The following is an 18684-nucleotide window of genomic DNA, read 5'->3' as shown; positions in this document are numbered from 1 at the left end:
CAGGGTGTGCAAAAGAATAAGGGGCAACGTATATGGAGGTTGGCTGCGGGGTAGATGAGCACCCCCACAAATGGGGTAAAGAGTCACTACCCTGGAATCACTATATGATCTGATAAGGTTAGGGAAGGTCTATGTCCTCTTGAGCTTAAAATGTGGCTACTGGACTCACATAGCACAGGCTGATTGGCAGGTCAGTGTGTGGACAGTAGGTCTGGCCATTAAAAGAGACCCAAAGGGCAGTGACCTCAGTTGGAGCCACAACAAGGGGGCACTATGAAGCAGACCCAAATGGTAAAATGAACCTAGGGGGGATGGCCAATGTGGATAGACCATCCCCAAGGGATTGCAAGGACCGGTGGTGCAACATTTGTAGGAAAACCAGGCATAAGTGGGCAGGATGGCCTAAGCTTGATGAAATAAGGTTTGCCCAGGGCAGAGCAGCTAACTCCTCCTCTGTCCAGCCTAGAAGGCAGCAGCCAGTACCTCAGGTGCAGAGAACAAACTATGTGACTGGACATTTGGAGGAAATCAGTTACACAGCCAGGGGGGTAGACGGGTAGTGACAGATGGGTTCCCACTCCAGGCACTGGTACATGTCCTGATATACTCTCCTGGGCTCAGATCTGTCTGATCCCCAGTGAGAGTGAAAGGTGGTAGCTAATGGGAAAATATTCATGGAGTGGAAAGATTCTGGGGCAGAGAGAACCCTGGTCAAATCATGTGTGGTGTAGCCCCATCGAATGCTGAAGGTCCATGTAACCTGGGATATGGTTACAAATGTAAAGCCATTTGCCTTACCCATGGCTCAGATCTCTGTGCAAAACCAGGAAGGATCAGATTAGCTAGTAGTTGGGGTTCTCCGGGATATCAGCTTTGACATCCTTTTGGGGAATGTCATCCCAGCAGGACTCTGTTGAGGGGAGGGAGGACAATGGGTTTATCCCAACAGGGGAGGTGGGCTCCTTCCTACACACAGCCCTGAGGCTGAGACACAGATGCAGAGGGGCCTGCCAGGATGGGGGAGCACCTGGAATTGCTGCCTCACCAGACCCTGGGATACCAGAGTCTTGGAGATAGTGAATAATGAAGGAGATACCCAGCCCTGAGAGCCCTGCGCTCTGAAGGAGGCAGTACAAGCCTCCTTCAGGAATCTGGCGCTGCAGGGAGCCACGGAGAGAGACAGGGAACACTAATGCTGCAGGCATGATCTTGGAGTCCAGGGGCCTGCCTCTGTGGAACTGTGGGTTTCCTTGGGGCCTGGCCCTCTAAAGAGTTCACTCCCAGGAGACTGGTTACAGTCTGGGGCAAACACCAAACCCTATGACTCATGACACAGTGCAGACTGGCATATTACCCTCCTTTAATTCTTTATTGAGTCCTCTATCAGCCATTCCATTATCTTGCCTTGATCTGTGTCAGACTGACAGGCCTACAATTAGCTGGGTCATCCCATTTACCCTTTTTAAATATTGTCAATTAACTTTCTTCCAGTCTTCAGGGATTTCCCCAGTGTTCCAAGACTTATTGAAAATCAACATTAACGGTTCAGCAAGCTCCTCAGCCTACACTTTGAACCGTGTATCCAATTGGCTAGTCATAAAGTCATTTTGTTTTCCTAGCATAGCTTAAGCATCATCAGTAGAGCCCTGCAAATTTGCAGATACTCACTTTATATCTGTGGACCATGTTTGCGGATCACGGATAGGATGTGGATATATGTTTTGTATCTGCGCAGGGCTCTAATCATCAGTGTAAATGCCAATGCAGTTATGCCAGTCTACCACAGCTTCAAAGATTTTTTTCCCCTCTGTACAATGTCCTATCCATGGGCAGCAAAACAGGAAGTCCTTGGGTATGGATCAATCTTTTCTGCTCATACTGGACAAATATTACAAGTTGAGCTGAAGACAGCTCAGTATGGCTGGATGAAACTGCAGAAGTAATAGTTATACTGAACTCTTCTAAACAGATGTTTATGAACACCTGCAGATAACTCAGGAATTTGTCAGCTGACTTTGTCATTGGAAAGTGGAATTATTCTCACTTGACTGGCAGCTACACATCCCAACATCTGAGACAGGGTGGAGCCAATGTTTCTCCAGTTATAAAGAGGCTTTCTATTTGCAGTGACACCAGATCTGATGCTTCATGTTTACAGCATTTCCACTGAAGGTCAAAAGGCAACATCTAGGGTGACCTGTATAACACAGGCTGTAGAATTTAATCCAGTTACTCTGTAAGGATCCCAATAACTTGTTTAATTAAGGCATATCTTCCAGAAATGCATCCGCTCTTGATCTGAAGACTTCAAGGGATGGAGCCTACACAACTTCCTGTGGTGGTTTTCTCCAGTGGTTAATCACGCTCACTGTTAGAAATATATGCCTTATTTCTAATTTGAATTTGTCTGGCTTTAACTTTTAGCCATTGGCTCTTGTTATGCCTTTCCCTGCTATGTTAAAAAGTCCTTTAGTACATGCTGTTTTCTTCTTGTGTTTGCACCCGGACACACACACCATTGTCCCAATTAACTTAAGAAGTTACATCCTACACGCCTAAATTTGACTATATTACTGTGAAAATACAATAATTGCACCTACATTAAGGACTAGTCTTTCTGTGATTTGCTAAACAAAACAAGCCACTATACTTTGCCTGGTTTCAGAGTAGCAGCCGTGTTAGTCTGTATCTGCAAAAAGAACAGGAGTACTTGTGGCACCTTAAAGACTAACAAATTTATTTTAGCATGAGCTTTCGTGAGCTGGGCTCACTTCTTCGGATGCTTTGCCTGTGTATTGTGTATTATAGCATCTTGCATGCAAAGACATCAGTGTACGCGATTGAACATTTAATACACTATGCCTCTTGATACCCCTGAAAGATGAATGTCAGAGCATAACGGGGAAGGGCAGGAGTTTGATGTGCAGGTACTGCTCCCTCGCCTTTCCTTTCCCAGGGTGGAGGGAAGCCTTGTTCTTCCTGATAACATGGGCTGTGCTGGGTGGTGGGTGTCCCACGGGAGGGTCACTTTGTACTGCATGAGAGCTAAGGCTGTGCCTGACAGGAGTGCACAACATTGCCAGCCAGTGTTCTCCCCTGCACAGTGCAGCCCCACAGCAGTTCTGAGCTTGCTCAGTTTACACCCCTCCCCTACCCTAGGAGAGACCCCTGTAGTTCAGCAAAGAAGCTGTGGGATAGTGGTTCTCAAAACTTTTGTGCTGGTGACCCCTGTCACATAGCAAGCCTCTGTGTGCGACCCCCCCTTTAAGCATTAAAAATACTCTTTTGTATATTTAACACCATTATAAATGCTGGGGGCAAAACAGAGTTTAGGGTGGAGACTGACAGCTCGCAACCCCCCATGTAATAACCTCGCAACCCCCAGAGGGGTCCCAACCTCCAGTTTGAGAAGCCCTGGTGTAGGAGAAAGACAGAGCCAGCACAGAGCTGCTGTCCACTTCCTCTGCAAAAGGCTTCAGCTGGCCTGAAGCTCACATCCAGTCCCATCACACTGGGCTCTCCATAGGGATCCATTCTTCTGTAATGTCTACACGCAGCTACTGCAGTTCTCTGTATTTCAGAATGAAACCCCATCCCTCCCATGCACTGAGAAAAATCCAGCGGGCCTGGAAAGCAGCAGCAGGTCACTGGGAACGCGCCAGCCACCTGAGATACGGCTCTCTGCACGGGCTCTTCTTCCCAAAGCGGAATCCAGTTCCAGCCTCCTTCTTCTCTTCACTTTTAAACTCAGACACAGTTTGCAACCAATGCCTGGGTTTCTCTCCCCCAGCTCCATCCTGGTTCCCTCCCCACTCCCGTGAAACTCACCTGGCCACACTTTCTAATGGCTTTTTCCTGGCTGCATCCCAGGGGCTCTGGTCTGCCCAGACCGCTCTGCTGCTTTCGCTGCGGCTGATCATCACCCAGGGTCCTTGCAACTTGGCCCTTGAGACTCCGCCCTCAGCTTGCTCCGTCCTACTACTTGCGGGGGGGTCCCCCTCCCCCTCAGGGGACCGAGGCCTCCCCCTTACTGCCCTCCGCCCCAAGGGAGCGAGCCCCGCCCCTAGGCGGCCGCCCCGTTACGCCACCCTCCTATTGGGGCCCGAGCCCCGCCCCGTTACACTCCCCCTGACAAGGCCCAGGACCGAGCCCCGCCGCTAGGCGGCCGCCCCGTTACCCCTCCCCCCTGTTAGGGGACCGAGCCCCGCTGTTACCCCCAACCCCCTATTGGGGACCGAGCCCCGCCCTGTTACGCTCCCCCTGACAAGGCCCAGGACCGAGCCCCGCCCCTAGGCGGCCGCCCCGTTACCCCTCCCCCCTGTTAGGGGACCGAGCCCCGCCCCGTTACGCTCCCCCTGACTAGGACCAGGACCGAGACCAAGCCCTGGCCACGGCCCCGCCTCGCTCCGTTAGCCCCGGTTCCGAGCCGAGCCGGACCTGCCCGGGCGAGGTGGGGCTCGGCGCGGCCTGCACCATGGCGGGGAGTTGCGACGGGCCGGGCCGCTTATGGAGACTCTGCAACCTGCTCATGGCCGCCTTCTTCGGGCTGGCGGCCGCCGTGCAGGTGGGGCCGGGCCGAGGGCGAATGGGGCCAGGGTCGGTCAGGCTGGGGGTGAATGGGGAAAGGGGCTCGGGGGGTGAATGGGGCCAGGGTCGGTCAGGCTGGGGGTGAATGGGGAAAGGGGCTCGGGGGGCGAATGGGGCTAGGGTCGGTCAGTCAGGCTGGGGGTGAATGGGGAAAGGGGCTCTGGGGTGAATGGGGCCCGGGTCGGTCAGGCGGGGGGTGAATGGGGAAAGGGTCGGTCAGGCTGGGGGTGAATGGGGCCACGGTCGGTCAGGCTGGGGGTGAATGGGGAATGGGGCTCGGGGTGAATGGGGCCAGGTTGGTCAGGCTGGGGGTGAATGGGGAAAGGGGCTCGGGGCGAATGGGGCTAGGGTCGGTCAGTCAGGCTGGGGGGTGAATGGGGAAAGGGGCTCGGGGGGGTGAATGGGGCCAGGGTCGGTCAGGCTGGGGGTGAATGGGGAAAGGGGCTCGGGGGGCGAATGGGGCCAGGGTCGGTCAGGCTTGGGGTGCATGGGAAAGGGGCCTGGGGTGAATGGGGCCAGGGTCGGTCAGGCTGGGGGTGAATGGGGAAAGGGGCTTGGGGGAGGGGGGGTGAATGGGGCCAGGGTCGGTCGGGCTCGGGGGGTGAATGGGGAAAGGGGCTCGGGGGAGGGGGGGTGAATGGGGCTGCAGTCAGGCAGGCTGGAGGGTGAGTGGGGAAGAGGCTGGGGGAGGGGGTTGAATGCACAAAAAATAATTTTACGTTTGGAAGTTGTACTTTCACAATAAAGAGCTCACCCTACAGTACTTGCATGAGGTGAATTGAAATATGCTATTTTTTTTGTTTATCTTTTTACAGTGCAAGTATTTGTAAGCTGATATAATCATATAAAGTGAGCACTGTACACTTTGTATTCTGTGTTGTAATTGGAATCAATATATTTGAAAATGTAAAAAACATCCAAAATATTTAAATAAATGTTGGTCTGTTATCATTTAACAGTGTAATTAAAAACTGATTTTTTTTTAGTCTCGTGAATAATTGCTAATTGTAATTCATTTGTGTAATCGTTTGATATCCCTAATGATAATCTGGTCCCTCTGCCAGCTCACAGGACTGGAGTTTTCATTTGCAGGTTATTGTTCATGGAGTTTGGTGTGGAAATGGCTCATAGAGAAGTTTGCTCCTGTGCTTGTACAACAGGCCAGTGTGTAAACTTCCCTGTGATGTTCTGTTCTGTGCAATGCTGCATGTACTGTGATTTTTGGCTATGTAGTTAGTTGCTGCAGCCCATTGTGGCCAGATGTTTTCAGGAATGTCATCGAGAAGTGATGTAGCTTTCATCTGTCATAAGAGAGAAACTTTGTCATGGCTTAACCCTGCCATCATACACTGCCAGTTTGGGGCTGTTCATGGTGGAGTGGGGCTTCCTGAGCTCCTCAAGGGGTTTAGTGGAAGTGTAGTTTTATCGGGGAGCAGTTCTCTTTGGGATTGTCATTCCCTTTAATTAGGTGGAGCGATTCATATGAGGAAAGTCAGATGAGAGGAAACTTTTATGTCTATTCCAGTGATAAAATCAGAAGGAAAGAGGACAGTATTTTATCAAACCTGGCTATATGCAGAACTGAAGAGGGAACATAGGAAAATTGGTAATGAATAAATATTACATAAAGAAAAATAACAGTAGGTTTCGCCAGCATTAAATTATTACAGCATAAAATGGGACTTGAAATAGACAATGAAATTGAAAAGGAGGAAATACAGTTCTTCAGTGCCTGGAATCTACCCCCATAGCCTGTGTGTACATAATGCAGGTTAAATCTAGACGGACGTTAAATCAGATTGCCCAGGGTGGACAAAATAGATAAGTTACTTCACTATACCTCAGCCAAGCCATAAGCAAGGCTCCATGGACTCTGTGGCAAACTGGACCTACATTTTGCATCAGATTGTGTATTAAAGCAGAGGAGCTGGGCTAGGTAACAGGGCTATGCACAACCACAGAGTCAGCCTGCTGCCCTCTCCCTACCCATCCTACTCAACCTCCTCCAGCTGATGTGAGATGCGGAGAAGCATGCTGGAGAGGAGCTGTGTTTGCTGGATACCATAGGTGGTTTCTCAAAGCCCGGCTCTTCTCCATCCCACTTCTCCCGGTACAACAGAAATGGTTTAACCCGTCCTCATGACTGCCATGTACAGCTCCTCATTCCTTCCCTGTGACATCAAGTTGGCTTTCCCAGTTCACCAGGCAGAACCGTGGAGTGCCCTTAATGTGCCAATGACTCAACATATGGAGGGTGGAGATGCGTGGCAGGATTTACTCCTGGAGGGATTCTGCATCAAAAAATTAAAAATTCTGCACATTTTGTCAAAATAATGCAATATAATTACACTAGTTTCAATTGTTTTGGTAATTTATTTACACTACAATACAGAAAAAAAGTCAGAATAACTATTCAGCAGTTCCTAAACGCATGAAAGTTAAGTTACAAATACTTGGTAACTGATACCCTGCATTCCAGTTATAATCCTGGATTTTCATTTAAATTACAGTACAGAACACCAAACAGGCGCCCCCCCCCCCAAAAAAGTAAAATGTCTTTTAAATGGCTCAGACTTTCATGCATCAGAGGGGTATCAGAGGGGTAGCCGTGTTATCTGGATCTGTAAAAGCAACAAAGAATCCTGTGGCACCTTATAGACTAACAGACGTTTTGCAGCATGAGCTTTCGTGGGTGAATACAGATGCATCCGAAGAAGTGGGTATTCACCCACGAAAGCTCATGCTGCAAAACGTCTGTTAGTCTATAAGGTGCCACAGGATTCTTTGTTGCTTTTACAGTTTTGTTAATCATTGTCCTAGACCTGGTTGGGTACTTTGGAAAGTGCTTGCTCCTGATTGTCCTGACATTTTATTGACTGTTTGGTAAATGTTTTATTTGCCCTCGAAGTCTTTTTTTTTAAATGGGTAAGTAAAATAAATCCTGAGCTGTAACTGAACCCCATTGTGACACTTTGGCACAAGAAAAAGGTGTGTGCGCACTGTGGCATTTGTGATGACTGGGCCTCCAAGCCAGAGGGACCTGAGAAAGTATGACTCTCAGGGGAGAGTTTCCTTAGGCAAATCTACAAAATCTTTGACCAAAATATAATATTACAGAAAATTAAAAGTCCTCTGAAGAGGTGATGTGTTTTACAGATGGAGCAATTGAGGCAGAGGGAGGGGAAGTGACTTGCTCGAGGGCACGGTCGCCCACCAAGTAAAGTTGGGAACAGAGCCCAGGTCTCTTTATTCGCAAGATTGTACTGAACCCAAAGTACAGTCTTTCTTGACTGAGTCCAAACTCCAGCTGGCTCAGATTGGCAGTTTTGCCCTACTGTTAGCATTGAAAGCTGCCCCCTGCTCTTATTCTTTGATGTTATCAAGAAGAAACTGTCACCCATAATTCTGTTTAAATTGGTGACAATTGGCATAGATGGGGAAAGTGTGCTTCCCCTGCACAACAAAATTTTGATCTCTGGATTCTCGATTATGTGCATCCAGATGATGACAACAGCAGTGCAGGGTGCCTATGCACACATGCTGACTCTAACCAACTCTCCTCTCCAAAATAAGAGAAATCTGAACCAGGAGGATCCTTTTAATAAAGTACTTTTTATTCTTGACCGAACCGGGAGGACAAATGTAGGTTTGAGAATCCTGACACCAGATGAAAGCCTGTAAGATCTTGCCTGAGTGCTCATTCTGACCTCTTTGTTATTCCAGATAAATGACCCTGATGCAGGACTGTGGATAGTGAGTATGACTACAAACTTTCCTAGCTGCTGAAGAATCTGGAGCATTTTATAGGAGAGAATCCTAAATTCGCTCCTTTGTTGAACATCTGCCCTCTTTTCTGTTACAACCCCCTTCTGAAAGGTTTACAATGGCTCTTCTAGCTTTGGCCTGACCTGTGGCGCACAAGTCCACAACATGTGGGTGACTTCAAACCATCTGAATGGGTTCTGTAATTTGCCTGGAGCAGGTAAACCTGAAGCCTGCTTTGGATGAGCTTTAAATCATTGTCCCTGATAAAATAAGCAGCTTTTTAAAATGACACCTATTGGGAACATCATCTTCCCTCTGAGTAGTGACCTGGGTGTGGGGAGGCGGTGGACAGGTTACTCAAGTTTGATTAACTGCCCGGAACTTCCAGGGTTTTTTATTCCACTTTGCTTGCCCCCACCCCCTGCCATCGTTGTCTAGGGCAGGCACCAACTATCTCTTCTCCTTCTTCCATGGGGCTCATACCTCCTGATCTGAGTATCTCTGGGCTCCACATCACCTCTCTGTATTGTAATTGCTCCAGATCACCTGCTCTGCTGCATTGTGCAAATGATCTGGATTGGGATGTGGCTGCTTCTCTGTGCTCTGCCTTCTCATGCTACAGAGTGGACTTGCAATATCTCACTAACAGGTGGTCTACGTTGTACCTGCTGTCCTTACAGTGCTTGTTGGCCTTAATCCATCAATTACAGGTATGATATTGGCATTCTAAATTGACTCACTGGTCAGATCTTCACCCCAAAGAGATTGGTTTTAATTTTTTGACAGGGTAGGATGCAAACCCAGGGCTGCATGGAAATGTGCTCAGCTGTCCACAGCTGCAGGTGGTGAGGTGCCCATTCTTAGGAGTGATGGTGACTGCCTTCCTGTTTGCAGGTGGACGTCCTGGAAATGGATTTAGTCCATTGTCTCTGAATAAATTCCTCGCTCCGAGACAACCTTATTACTGCACCTATGCTGCAATAGTCTGGTTCTAGTACAGAATGGTGATCTATTGGGCTGAGCATGAGACTGCGAGCCAGAAACTTCCATGTTCTAGTCTTTGGCTCTGCTACTCCCATTGGCAAGTCATTGAACTTCTCTCTGTTTCCCCATCTGTAAAATTAGCATAATTCTTACCTGTCTCCTAGGAGGGCTGAGGGTTAATGTCTGTACAGTGTTCTGAAGAGATAAAAATATAATTACCAAATACAGTGATTACCACACAAGGTGCTCATACAGCAGTGTAGTAGTCTTAGGGTACGTCTACATTAGTGATCGATCTATCGGGGATCAATTTATTGCATCTTTATCTGCCGTCGACTCTTGTATTCCACCGCGGCAAGCGGTGGAAGTGGAGTTGATGGGGGAGCGGCGGCAGTCGACCCTGTGCCGTGAGGACATGAGGTAAGTCGACCTAAGATACGTCGACTTCCGCTACACTATTCTTGTAGCTGAAGTTGCATATCTTAGGTCGATCCCCCTTCAGTGTAGACCAGGCCTTAGTGGTTATAATATGGCATGGTAGGGGTTCTAAGATTGTATAGTCACTGGGGAGTGTTATCTGCTGGCTGAGACTGGTGCGGGTGTATTTACAGGGACCCTGTCAGGCCAAATTTGGCCCAGAAAATAAAAGTGAGATTTATACAATCTAAGATCACTAGAAGTGTTTCCTTGATTTTTTTTCTCTCATTGGGAAGAATTTTGAAAAATTGTTTTCTATATGCTAAATGACAACCATATATGCTGAATGAGTTTTATTTTGGATTAAGGAAAATCCCGACAAAAACAAAGTAAAGTCTCCATGAGAGAGCACGGTGTCTCTTCTGTAACAGGCAGTGTTGATGCAGCATCCTAAAATGCTGGCTTTGTTAAATAAAAGTATAACAGTTGCTGCTTATAAATAAACCTTGCTCTGCAGCATTTCCAACCTCAAAATTGCAGCATTTTGCTAGTGCAGGAGAGCCTGAGAATGAAATTGAAAGTCTATTTTCAATGCCCAAATTGAAATAAATGCCAAACATAAACAGACAGGAGTGTTGGAAAGGGAAATAACTTTTCCAGATTCTTTTGGTTTAGATAGCCAAAGTTTATTATTGCATACTTGTATATTTTAAGGACATTTGTTTTTCCTAATTATTTTTATCTTGATATTGCCAAATCAATAAGACTGTGAAAGGCCCTGAGCTGCAGCCAGTTCAACAGAACCATCAGCCTTCTGTGTAGACCTATTGCAAAGTAAAAAAAAAAAAAAAAAAAAAAAAAAAAATCATACACAGCTCTCTTCTATATTGGGAGCCTGTAATGAGTGTTCAGCCCTAAAGAGATTTTGTTTGTTAAGCCTTCTGGTTTTCCATTTGTTGACTTGTTATGGAGGTCAGCCAGAGAACCATTTGTTAGTCACTTACCTCTGCCCCACATAGCCCTCCGGTATGGACCTGTAAGCCACAAGCGCCTGTGTCCAGGCCTCTTCTAATCTTTCCTGGAATATTTTGCCTTGCTTGAGGCAGGGACAGCTCATGCCCTAGAATTTTGGGGAGCACCCTGATGTCACTGCCAAGAGCCTGATAGTGGGCATAGGGTGTCAGGAAGTCATGCTCCTTGCTATGTAGAGGCTTCAGTTTATAATTCTCCATGGCCTTTTCTGAAGCCATTGAACAGTGGAGCATGTTTCTGTTTCCTAGGGAGGATCTGTGATGGTCTTCATAGGAGATGTTTCCCAGGAACTCAGAATCTGAAATCCACCCAGAGCTTGCATTTGTCAACAGTTTTTCTAGACTAAAATTCCTTCACCATTCAAAACACCTGGATACATAAAAGAGCAGGTCATGCCTAGTATTGCAGCAGATGCTCCTGCATCCCTCCTTCCTAGTGCTTGTGGAAGGGTCCATTTTCACACAGCTTCTTTACAGTCTGGAAGACTTGGGATGTACTTCATGTAGTATGTTCATACACATTTAGTAGCTCCAGTCTGTTCTTCCCCAGATAATGTTGTCTGGAGGAGCCTGTCGGATCTGCATTCTGCTGCTTGTTTAGTTGGGACCATTGTCTTGGGGTGCTCTTTGTTCACTTATGCGAAAAGTAACATCTTGCATGAAGAGGAAGGAAGGTGAGTAAGTTCTGTCCTAATCTGTACAGCCCATGCATGAAGCAGATAGTCCTTCTGGCAGCTCACTCCCAGGCAGACCAAGCTTCAGTTTTTGGTTGCTGTAGTGAGTGGGTTAGCCCTAAAAAGAAGGGAGTCAGGCTCATAAGGAACTCAGCCTGGGTGTTGCTAGTCCAGCAGTATGTTGGACAAACCATTGACGAAGGAGCCAGTGAGCACAGGTTGCAGGTGTAGACGTACCCTTTGCTTTGGTCAGTCACAGATGGGGATGGGGTAGGGGTCAGTATTGGCTTTCAAAACTTGCAAGACTGGCACTGTGCACTTTGGAAGCCCCCTGTGTTCTGACTCCAGAGCTTTAGAGGCAGGAATTGGGTAAGTTTTCAGTATTGTGTTCAGGGTGGATTGATGTAAATAAAGTGATTTAAATCATCAGTTTTAATAAACTTTTCCATTTGCACTTCAGTTATTTTCTGAAGAAAGGTGCACTCTCATTGGTTGATATAACCATTACAACGTGTTGATTTACAACTAAATAGAGCCTTTACACTAGATTTGGTACATCTCTTTGCTACCTGAGAGGGTGCACTATAACTATATACATTTATGTAAACAATTATATAGCTTAATATTTTCAAATTCTTATACCATAAATGTTAGTATGTCAGAAAAGGGCAAATGATATATTACTTAGTTACTGGATAGTTAAACAAATCATGAGCAAAAAATTAACTTCATTAGGATGGTAACTGGAATTTAATTAAACACACACAACAGCATATAAAATGTATTTTTTATTAAAACAAATTTAAATGTTTTGGATAAATAAACTTCCCATATCAAAACAAGTTTCACATTCACAGCTAAATGATTTATTAAACAAAGGGATTAACTGTGATCTGTGAATTAAGTGAATTATTTCAGGTCAGCCTGGGAAAGTTTTACACAAGCATATTTGAAAAGTGGCTGGAGCTTAAATTCCTACTCTCACCTAAGTCTCTTGAAAATGAGAGTGTCTCCTAAATCACTTAGGCTGAACTATTGTGCCATATTTATAAAGCTTGACCTCAAAAGTTAGACTCGGGCAAAACATCTTTCTCTATATAGAAAAGAAGCCCTTAATTCATAGAGGCTCATGGATTCAGCATATTGTTTATTTAAATGTTCAAAGATACAAGTAGTTTAGGCCTTAACATATTTTGTATTAAATTCAGATTTCATTTTAAACTGGTTTATTTTTAATAAGAAAAAATTATTATAATTTAAATAACAAAATAGAAAAAAAAATCAGTTTTTATCTCCTGAATTTTGTTTGGCTGGTACCATGTACTTACTTGTCTGGGCTGGAATACTGTCAAGCTGTTGGAGACTTGATGGCACAATCCACACTGCTGTCAAGCCTGGGGGAAAGGGGGTTGAAAGTGAAGGAGGCAAACTCCCACTAGGCAAAGACTCAGATATTCCTTTGTTTGAGTAAGCAAGGTGCTTCCTTGTGTACAAGGTAAAAGTGATGGTTTCTTGTGTTGCTGTTTAAATGGATACCCTGAGGTGTAGTTTACAGGTTTATCTGTATTTCTGTAAAAATTTAGGTTCAACGGCCGTGGTGTGAGTTTGTACATATTCAGCTATATCATTATATTTAGTATTAAAAGGAGTCTATTAGAAAACGGAAGCAGAAATCTCTGCAGAGTCTGTAAATTGGTTGTGTGCATGTGGAGTGAGGGGTAGGAATTTCATTCAGATTTCTGTTAGCTCAGATCCTGCTTTAACAGTAAATCTAATTCCTCTTAGGGGAAGCTTGCATGCCTACCCTTCTTTGCAGAGAATTTGTCCCTTGTGTAAGCAAATACTTGTGTGCATTGTATTCTGACTTTTTTTCCATTTATTTATTTATTTTGTATAGGGAGTTGTTTGGTCTGGTGATTATTACAATATGGATGAATCTTTGCCGCAATTCTGCAAAGTAAGTCTTTAATCTATTTGTATATTCATGGTTAGTGATAGTAAAAGGGTATATACTACAGGGCTGGCTGCAGCTAGCCATTTCCTATCCATAGGTGATTTGGCTGTGTGCTGCCTTGCTGCATGTTATTGTCTAAATCCTGCTCAGACTTTGGCACAGCACCATGTTTATTTGGGTTTCTGGAAGGACAAGGTCATAAGCAGTGTAAAGCAAAAGGGAAGAAGGGTGAGGCAAGCCTTGTCCTTAGGACAACTTGAAGGAAACTTGCAGAATCTTGCAGAATCTGAAGGTGGGGATGTTTCTTCATAAAAAGAGACTGTATGTCTTGTATATAGGTAGCACAGTGTTATAGTGGGTGCAGGCAGTAACTGCAAAAACCAAGGTGGCAAAAGTGTTTCCATTAGAACATTGTTTACATGATCTCAGAACTTTTTGACAAGTGAACTTAAGCCAAAATGGTCTGAGGTTTTTTATTCCCAAGGTGATTTTTTTTTAAATGAGCAACTGTTGTTCAGCTGTTATATGAAGATCAATTCCGCCCCCCCCATTCTGACCACCAGTTTTTCCAAATAGACAATTCAAAAATAGGTGAATAATAATAATTCTATAAGTCTTATGTGACCATGTGACTGCTTGGATGAGTAGAGGGGACTCATGTGAGCAAGACGCTTCAGTACTGGGCTCTTGAAATGTCAAATACCTTGTTGAGGAGTGTGTGCCCCGTAGGTTGGAAAATACTGTTTTGATTATTTGTACAGCATTTTGACCGTTTAATTATTCTTATTAGCACATGAAAATGCTGCTCTCCAGGTACACACTTAAAATGCGTTTTGGACCACAACTGTAGCCATGCCCAGCAGCTACAGGGCGCGTGTCAGCCTGTGGCTTATTGATTGCTGCTCCCGATATAGGTGTGCAGTTTGAGAAAGATTTTGATAGGTGCTAGAGCAGGGCTGGGCAATACTTTACGCAAGGGGGCCACTCCACGGATTTTGTTAACTTGTCCCAGGTCGCACCTTTCTACTATATTAATGGAGGAAGTGCAGGGTCTGAGTGCAGGAGGGAGCTCTGGGCTGGTGCAGAGTGTTGGGGTGTAGGAGAGGGTGAGAGGTGTGGGCTTGGGAGGGAGTTTGGTGCAGGAGAGGGCTCCGGGGTGGGGCAGGGGAGTGGGGTGCAAGAGGGGCAGCAGGGTCTGAGAGAGTTTGAGTGCAGGAGGGGGTTCTGACCTGGGGTTGGGGTGTGTGTGTGCGTGTGTGCGTGCGTGCGTGCGTGCGCGCAGGGTGAGAGTACGAGGTGCATATTCTGGCCGGGAGGCGCTTACCACAGGCAGCGCAGCAGGGCTCAAGCAGGCTGCTTGCCTGCTGTGGCTGCCTGCCGCTGGCATGTCTCTGCGCACCCCTTGGAGGGAAGGGGGGAGCGGGTCTCCATGTGCTGCCTGCACCTGCAAGCACTGCCCCCGCAGCCCCTGTAGAGACCTGAACAGTAACTCTGTTGGAGTACACATGCCATATTGTCTGTCTCCCTCTCACTCAATCTCTTTTCTTGTTTTTATGTTTTTTGTTAAACATTTCTAATAAAATGCAGTAGGGCTGAGTTGGTGGCTAGTTAGCACAGTGACTAGTGCTTTATGCTGAGGTCAGTGTCATTGCTGTGGGAATCTTCACTTTTGCATCCCCTGACTTTATTTCAGTTGTGTTACCTTACTGTTGTATTAATGTTTTTTCCTTTTAATGTGACTATAATTTGATCTGCCTATCCCATTGCGCCGAGCCTCTTTGCTGGACCTCAGCATGTGCTTCAGCACCTCCACACAGTGGCATTTGCTGTATAGCAGCCTTCACTGGGAATTAGGGTGACCAGATGTCCCGATTTTATAGGGGCAGGCCGGATATTCGGGGCTTTGTCTTATACAGGTGCCTATTAACCTCCACCCCAGTCCTGATTTTTCACACTTGCTATCTGTCACTCTACTGGGAATATCCTTTGTTGCTTAGGTTGCCAGCCCACATCCTTGGAGTGGAGTGCTGTCTGATTGTTTCCTTGAGGTGGGATGCACATAGGGTGACCAGATGAGATGAAAAAAATATCGGGACACATGGGGAGGGAGGTCCGCTGGTGGAGAAAAAAAAGAAAAAAACAAAAAAACCAGTGCTGCTGGTGGAGCAAAATATTGGGACAAATTGCGTCCCGGACAAAGATCGGTCGGGACGCAGGACAACCACCCAAATATTGGGACAGTCCCAATTTTATTGGGACGTCTGGTCACCCTAGATACACATAGCAGCCAGATGCAGGCAGCAATTCCTGTGTTACCCACTCTGAGTCCCTGCTGAGTGAGAGAGTTCCTGGTGGAGCAAAGAGAGTGCTTGGTGGCTGGCCCAGTGCAGCCAGCCTCCCACGCTGCACACTAGTAATGGGGCATAATGTATGTAAGAAAGGACCCTAATGAGGAGTGGGATGACTCTGCTGCCATCGGCGTAAGCAGATTCTCTGCAGCCTGCAGTCATCTTAGGAGGAGAGGGTGATGGAGCCTGGGAGGGAGATGACAAAATTGTGCTGGGCATTAAACCAGCATCAGAGCAAAGACCTCAGTGTTTGGAAAACCTGTACCAGCTCTGACTTTGAAGATGGGGTTGGAAAATGAACAGCTATTCAATGAGCATTGCTCGTATCCAGAGCAGTCTGCAACGTGCTGCAGTTTAGTTGGGACCATTGCCTTGGGGTACTCTTTGTAAAATCTGGCTGCTTTCTGCCTCTGGGTTGAAATCCCTGCCATTCTTCCTTCCATTGCTCTGACACTGCCTGGATTCTTACTTGCTGAACAGGGTCTAGCTCTGTGCTGCTGCAGGAAGGGAGTCTTTGATGTCCATCACTAAAAGTTGAGGGGGATGTAGCCACATGAACTTGGGACAGCTGAGCAGCTCTTCAGTGCAGGTAGGGAAGGAGCAGAGAAGGAGAACAAGTGGGCAGGCTCCTGGACAGGTGCTGCTGCCTGCTCCGTTCTCCTGTCACAGTAGAGGCAGAGTTTGGGAGCAGGCACAAAAGCTTCAGAGAAGCCACCTATAGCAGCAGCGGCCAGGGAGATTTTGTGGCATGCTGATTGCAGCTCATCAGCACTGCTTTTCTCCAGGCTCCTCAGTGTGATGAGGAATCTCATCCCAAGCCCAGGCATCTCTGTTGCTAGCTGGGTTTGATCTGAAATAACACTATTGTCTTTTGTTCTTTCTAGAAATCCTCTGGGTGGAATTCGTCTGATGGTTGCAATTTCTCTCTCTCTCTTCCCCTTTGTAACATGGCTTTACATTTACGTGAACTCAGAGATGCGATCATCCTGGCCAACTCACTGCAAAACTGTGATTTAACCAGAAAGGAACAAACACACACAATAAATATTCTAACAGCTATTTGCCTTCAGCTTTCAGTTCTCAGTTGAAAACTGGTATCGGACCAACAGGAACTGCAGCTATGGACCCAGGAGCACTTTGCTGCCTCAAACAGCGCAGTTTGAGATTTGTTATCATTACTATCCAGCCATCTCCTCTTTCCGTGCACCAACCTGTGGATTTCAAACTGTGTCCTTCATGTAGTGATGACACCACAGCTCCTGTATCACTGTCTCCTCCAGTACCACAATGAACAAGAGCAGGGGCAGACTAGATCCCGGTAAATATGTGCCCTTAGTGTGGATGAGCAATTGTACAGCAGCATCTGCTAGGAACTCTTAGAAAGGACAGAAGCATTCAAAGGAGATCCTCTCCTCCTCCCTCAGGGCCTTAAGGTGAGCAGCCATATTCTTATGGGCAGTGATATCAGTGGCTGCTGGGAGATCTGAAAGTAGCAGGGATAGCTGTTCTGTCTGTTTAGTCAATGAGAATAGCTCAGACTCTGTCATGCCCAGGCTGAAAGTGGACACAGAATTCAGAAGGTTTTTGGATAACTGTACCATTGCTTTTCAGCTGAATCACAAATTTAGAAATCTTCTCCACAAAGTATTAAAGGTGGCAAGTGTGGCTGTTGTGGTCTTTATTACTGACTCATGGGCCAACTAAAATGTGGGACAATGGGAAGGATTGATAGGTACTATGGGCCGGGGCGAGGAAACCAGCCTAGGAGTCAGAGGCCTGCAGTCTATTCCCTACTCCGCCACTGACCTCCTGTGTGACCTTAGCCAAGTCATTACATCAAGCTGGTCTTTCCCTTCCTACCGTTTGTTACGGAGGCACCAATTGCAGTTTCATAGTTAAGATTAAGCAGGGATTACCCTCTGTATGACAAATACCATATGTCCTCTCCAAGCTTAATCATTTGCCATTTGAATATAGAATGAATTTTCTAAGCATTTACAAGTAATTATGTTAGTTAAAATTAAATGGGTATTTTTAGAAATTTAGTATCTTTTGTCAAGGGTTTTTTTTTGTCCGTATTGATGTTATTAATGGAATAACACAGACTCTTTGTGCATGAGATTTTAGGGAGGCTGACTACATTTGGAGAAATATTTTAAGGGTATTGGTCACTTTTTTGCTGTTCTTCATAATTAAAAGTTCAGCAGCACTGATAAATGTTCTATAGCAAATTCCATTAAGTCCTACTATCTCTTTTTAAATGGTTGCATTCTCATATTGTTTTCAATGGGACTGAGGCCAGAAGCTGCCCTCAGGAACTGCCACCGCCACTGCTCCTCACAGCTTCCTCTCTGCCTTCCAAAAGCCTGCATACCATCTTCCCTGAGCTCTGTTTTGATTAATTCTCACTGGGAACAATGGGAGGCAGTCACCATTTTGAAAGAGGGCATCCTAACTGAGGGCAGTGTTTGCCCTCCATCCTACTGAGAATAATGGGAGATGCTGGCTATTTTGAAAAAAGGGCAACTCTTTGAGAATTTCTCTGAAGGAGAAGCCTTCAAGTCTCACTCTCTGACAAACTTTCAGCCGTGAAAAATAATGGCAGTCTCACTTTGCTGTTTGCTGTGCATTTGCTCCCCTTCTTTAATTTTGGAGTTGTCTGCAAATTTGAGCATAGCTTAATTTTCAGTAAATACGCACTCAACAAAGGAGGACACAAGTCAGTTGTGCAGAGCTGTGTGTGTGTGTGGGGGGGGATAGATACTTTTAGTTGGTCATGAAGCCCTAAGAGGGTCCTGTTTTGAGCTACACTTAGCAGGAAGAGTCACTGGCTGAAGACTGACATTTTGTCCCAGCTCTGATACAGCTCCCCCTGCTGGATGCTCACTAGGCTGCTGTTTCTGTCCTAACAGGGAACCATGTGC

At 46.2% G+C, this 18684-nt stretch overlaps 1 protein-coding gene across 1 annotated transcript; it reads left to right on the top strand.

The window, feature by feature from the left end:
- Nucleotides 1–4239: 4239 nt before the first annotated feature.
- TMEM220 (transmembrane protein 220) lies at nt 4240–17425 on the top strand. The gene is made up of 6 exons (XM_039502341.1): nt 4240–4564; nt 8311–8340; nt 9002–9062; nt 11335–11458; nt 13356–13415; nt 16645–17425. The coding sequence occupies exons 1-6, from the start codon at nt 4475–4477 to the stop codon at nt 16775–16777; spliced, it is 498 nt and encodes a 165-aa protein (XP_039358275.1). The 5' UTR covers nt 4240–4474; the 3' UTR covers nt 16778–17425.
- Nucleotides 17426–18684: the final 1259 nt, after the last annotated feature.

This window comes from Mauremys reevesii, linkage group 15, assembly GCF_016161935.1.
Source record: "Mauremys reevesii isolate NIE-2019 linkage group 15, ASM1616193v1, whole genome shotgun sequence".
NCBI lineage: Eukaryota > Metazoa > Chordata > Testudines > Geoemydidae > Mauremys > Mauremys reevesii.
This window is presented reverse-complemented; position numbering and strand designations above follow the sequence as displayed.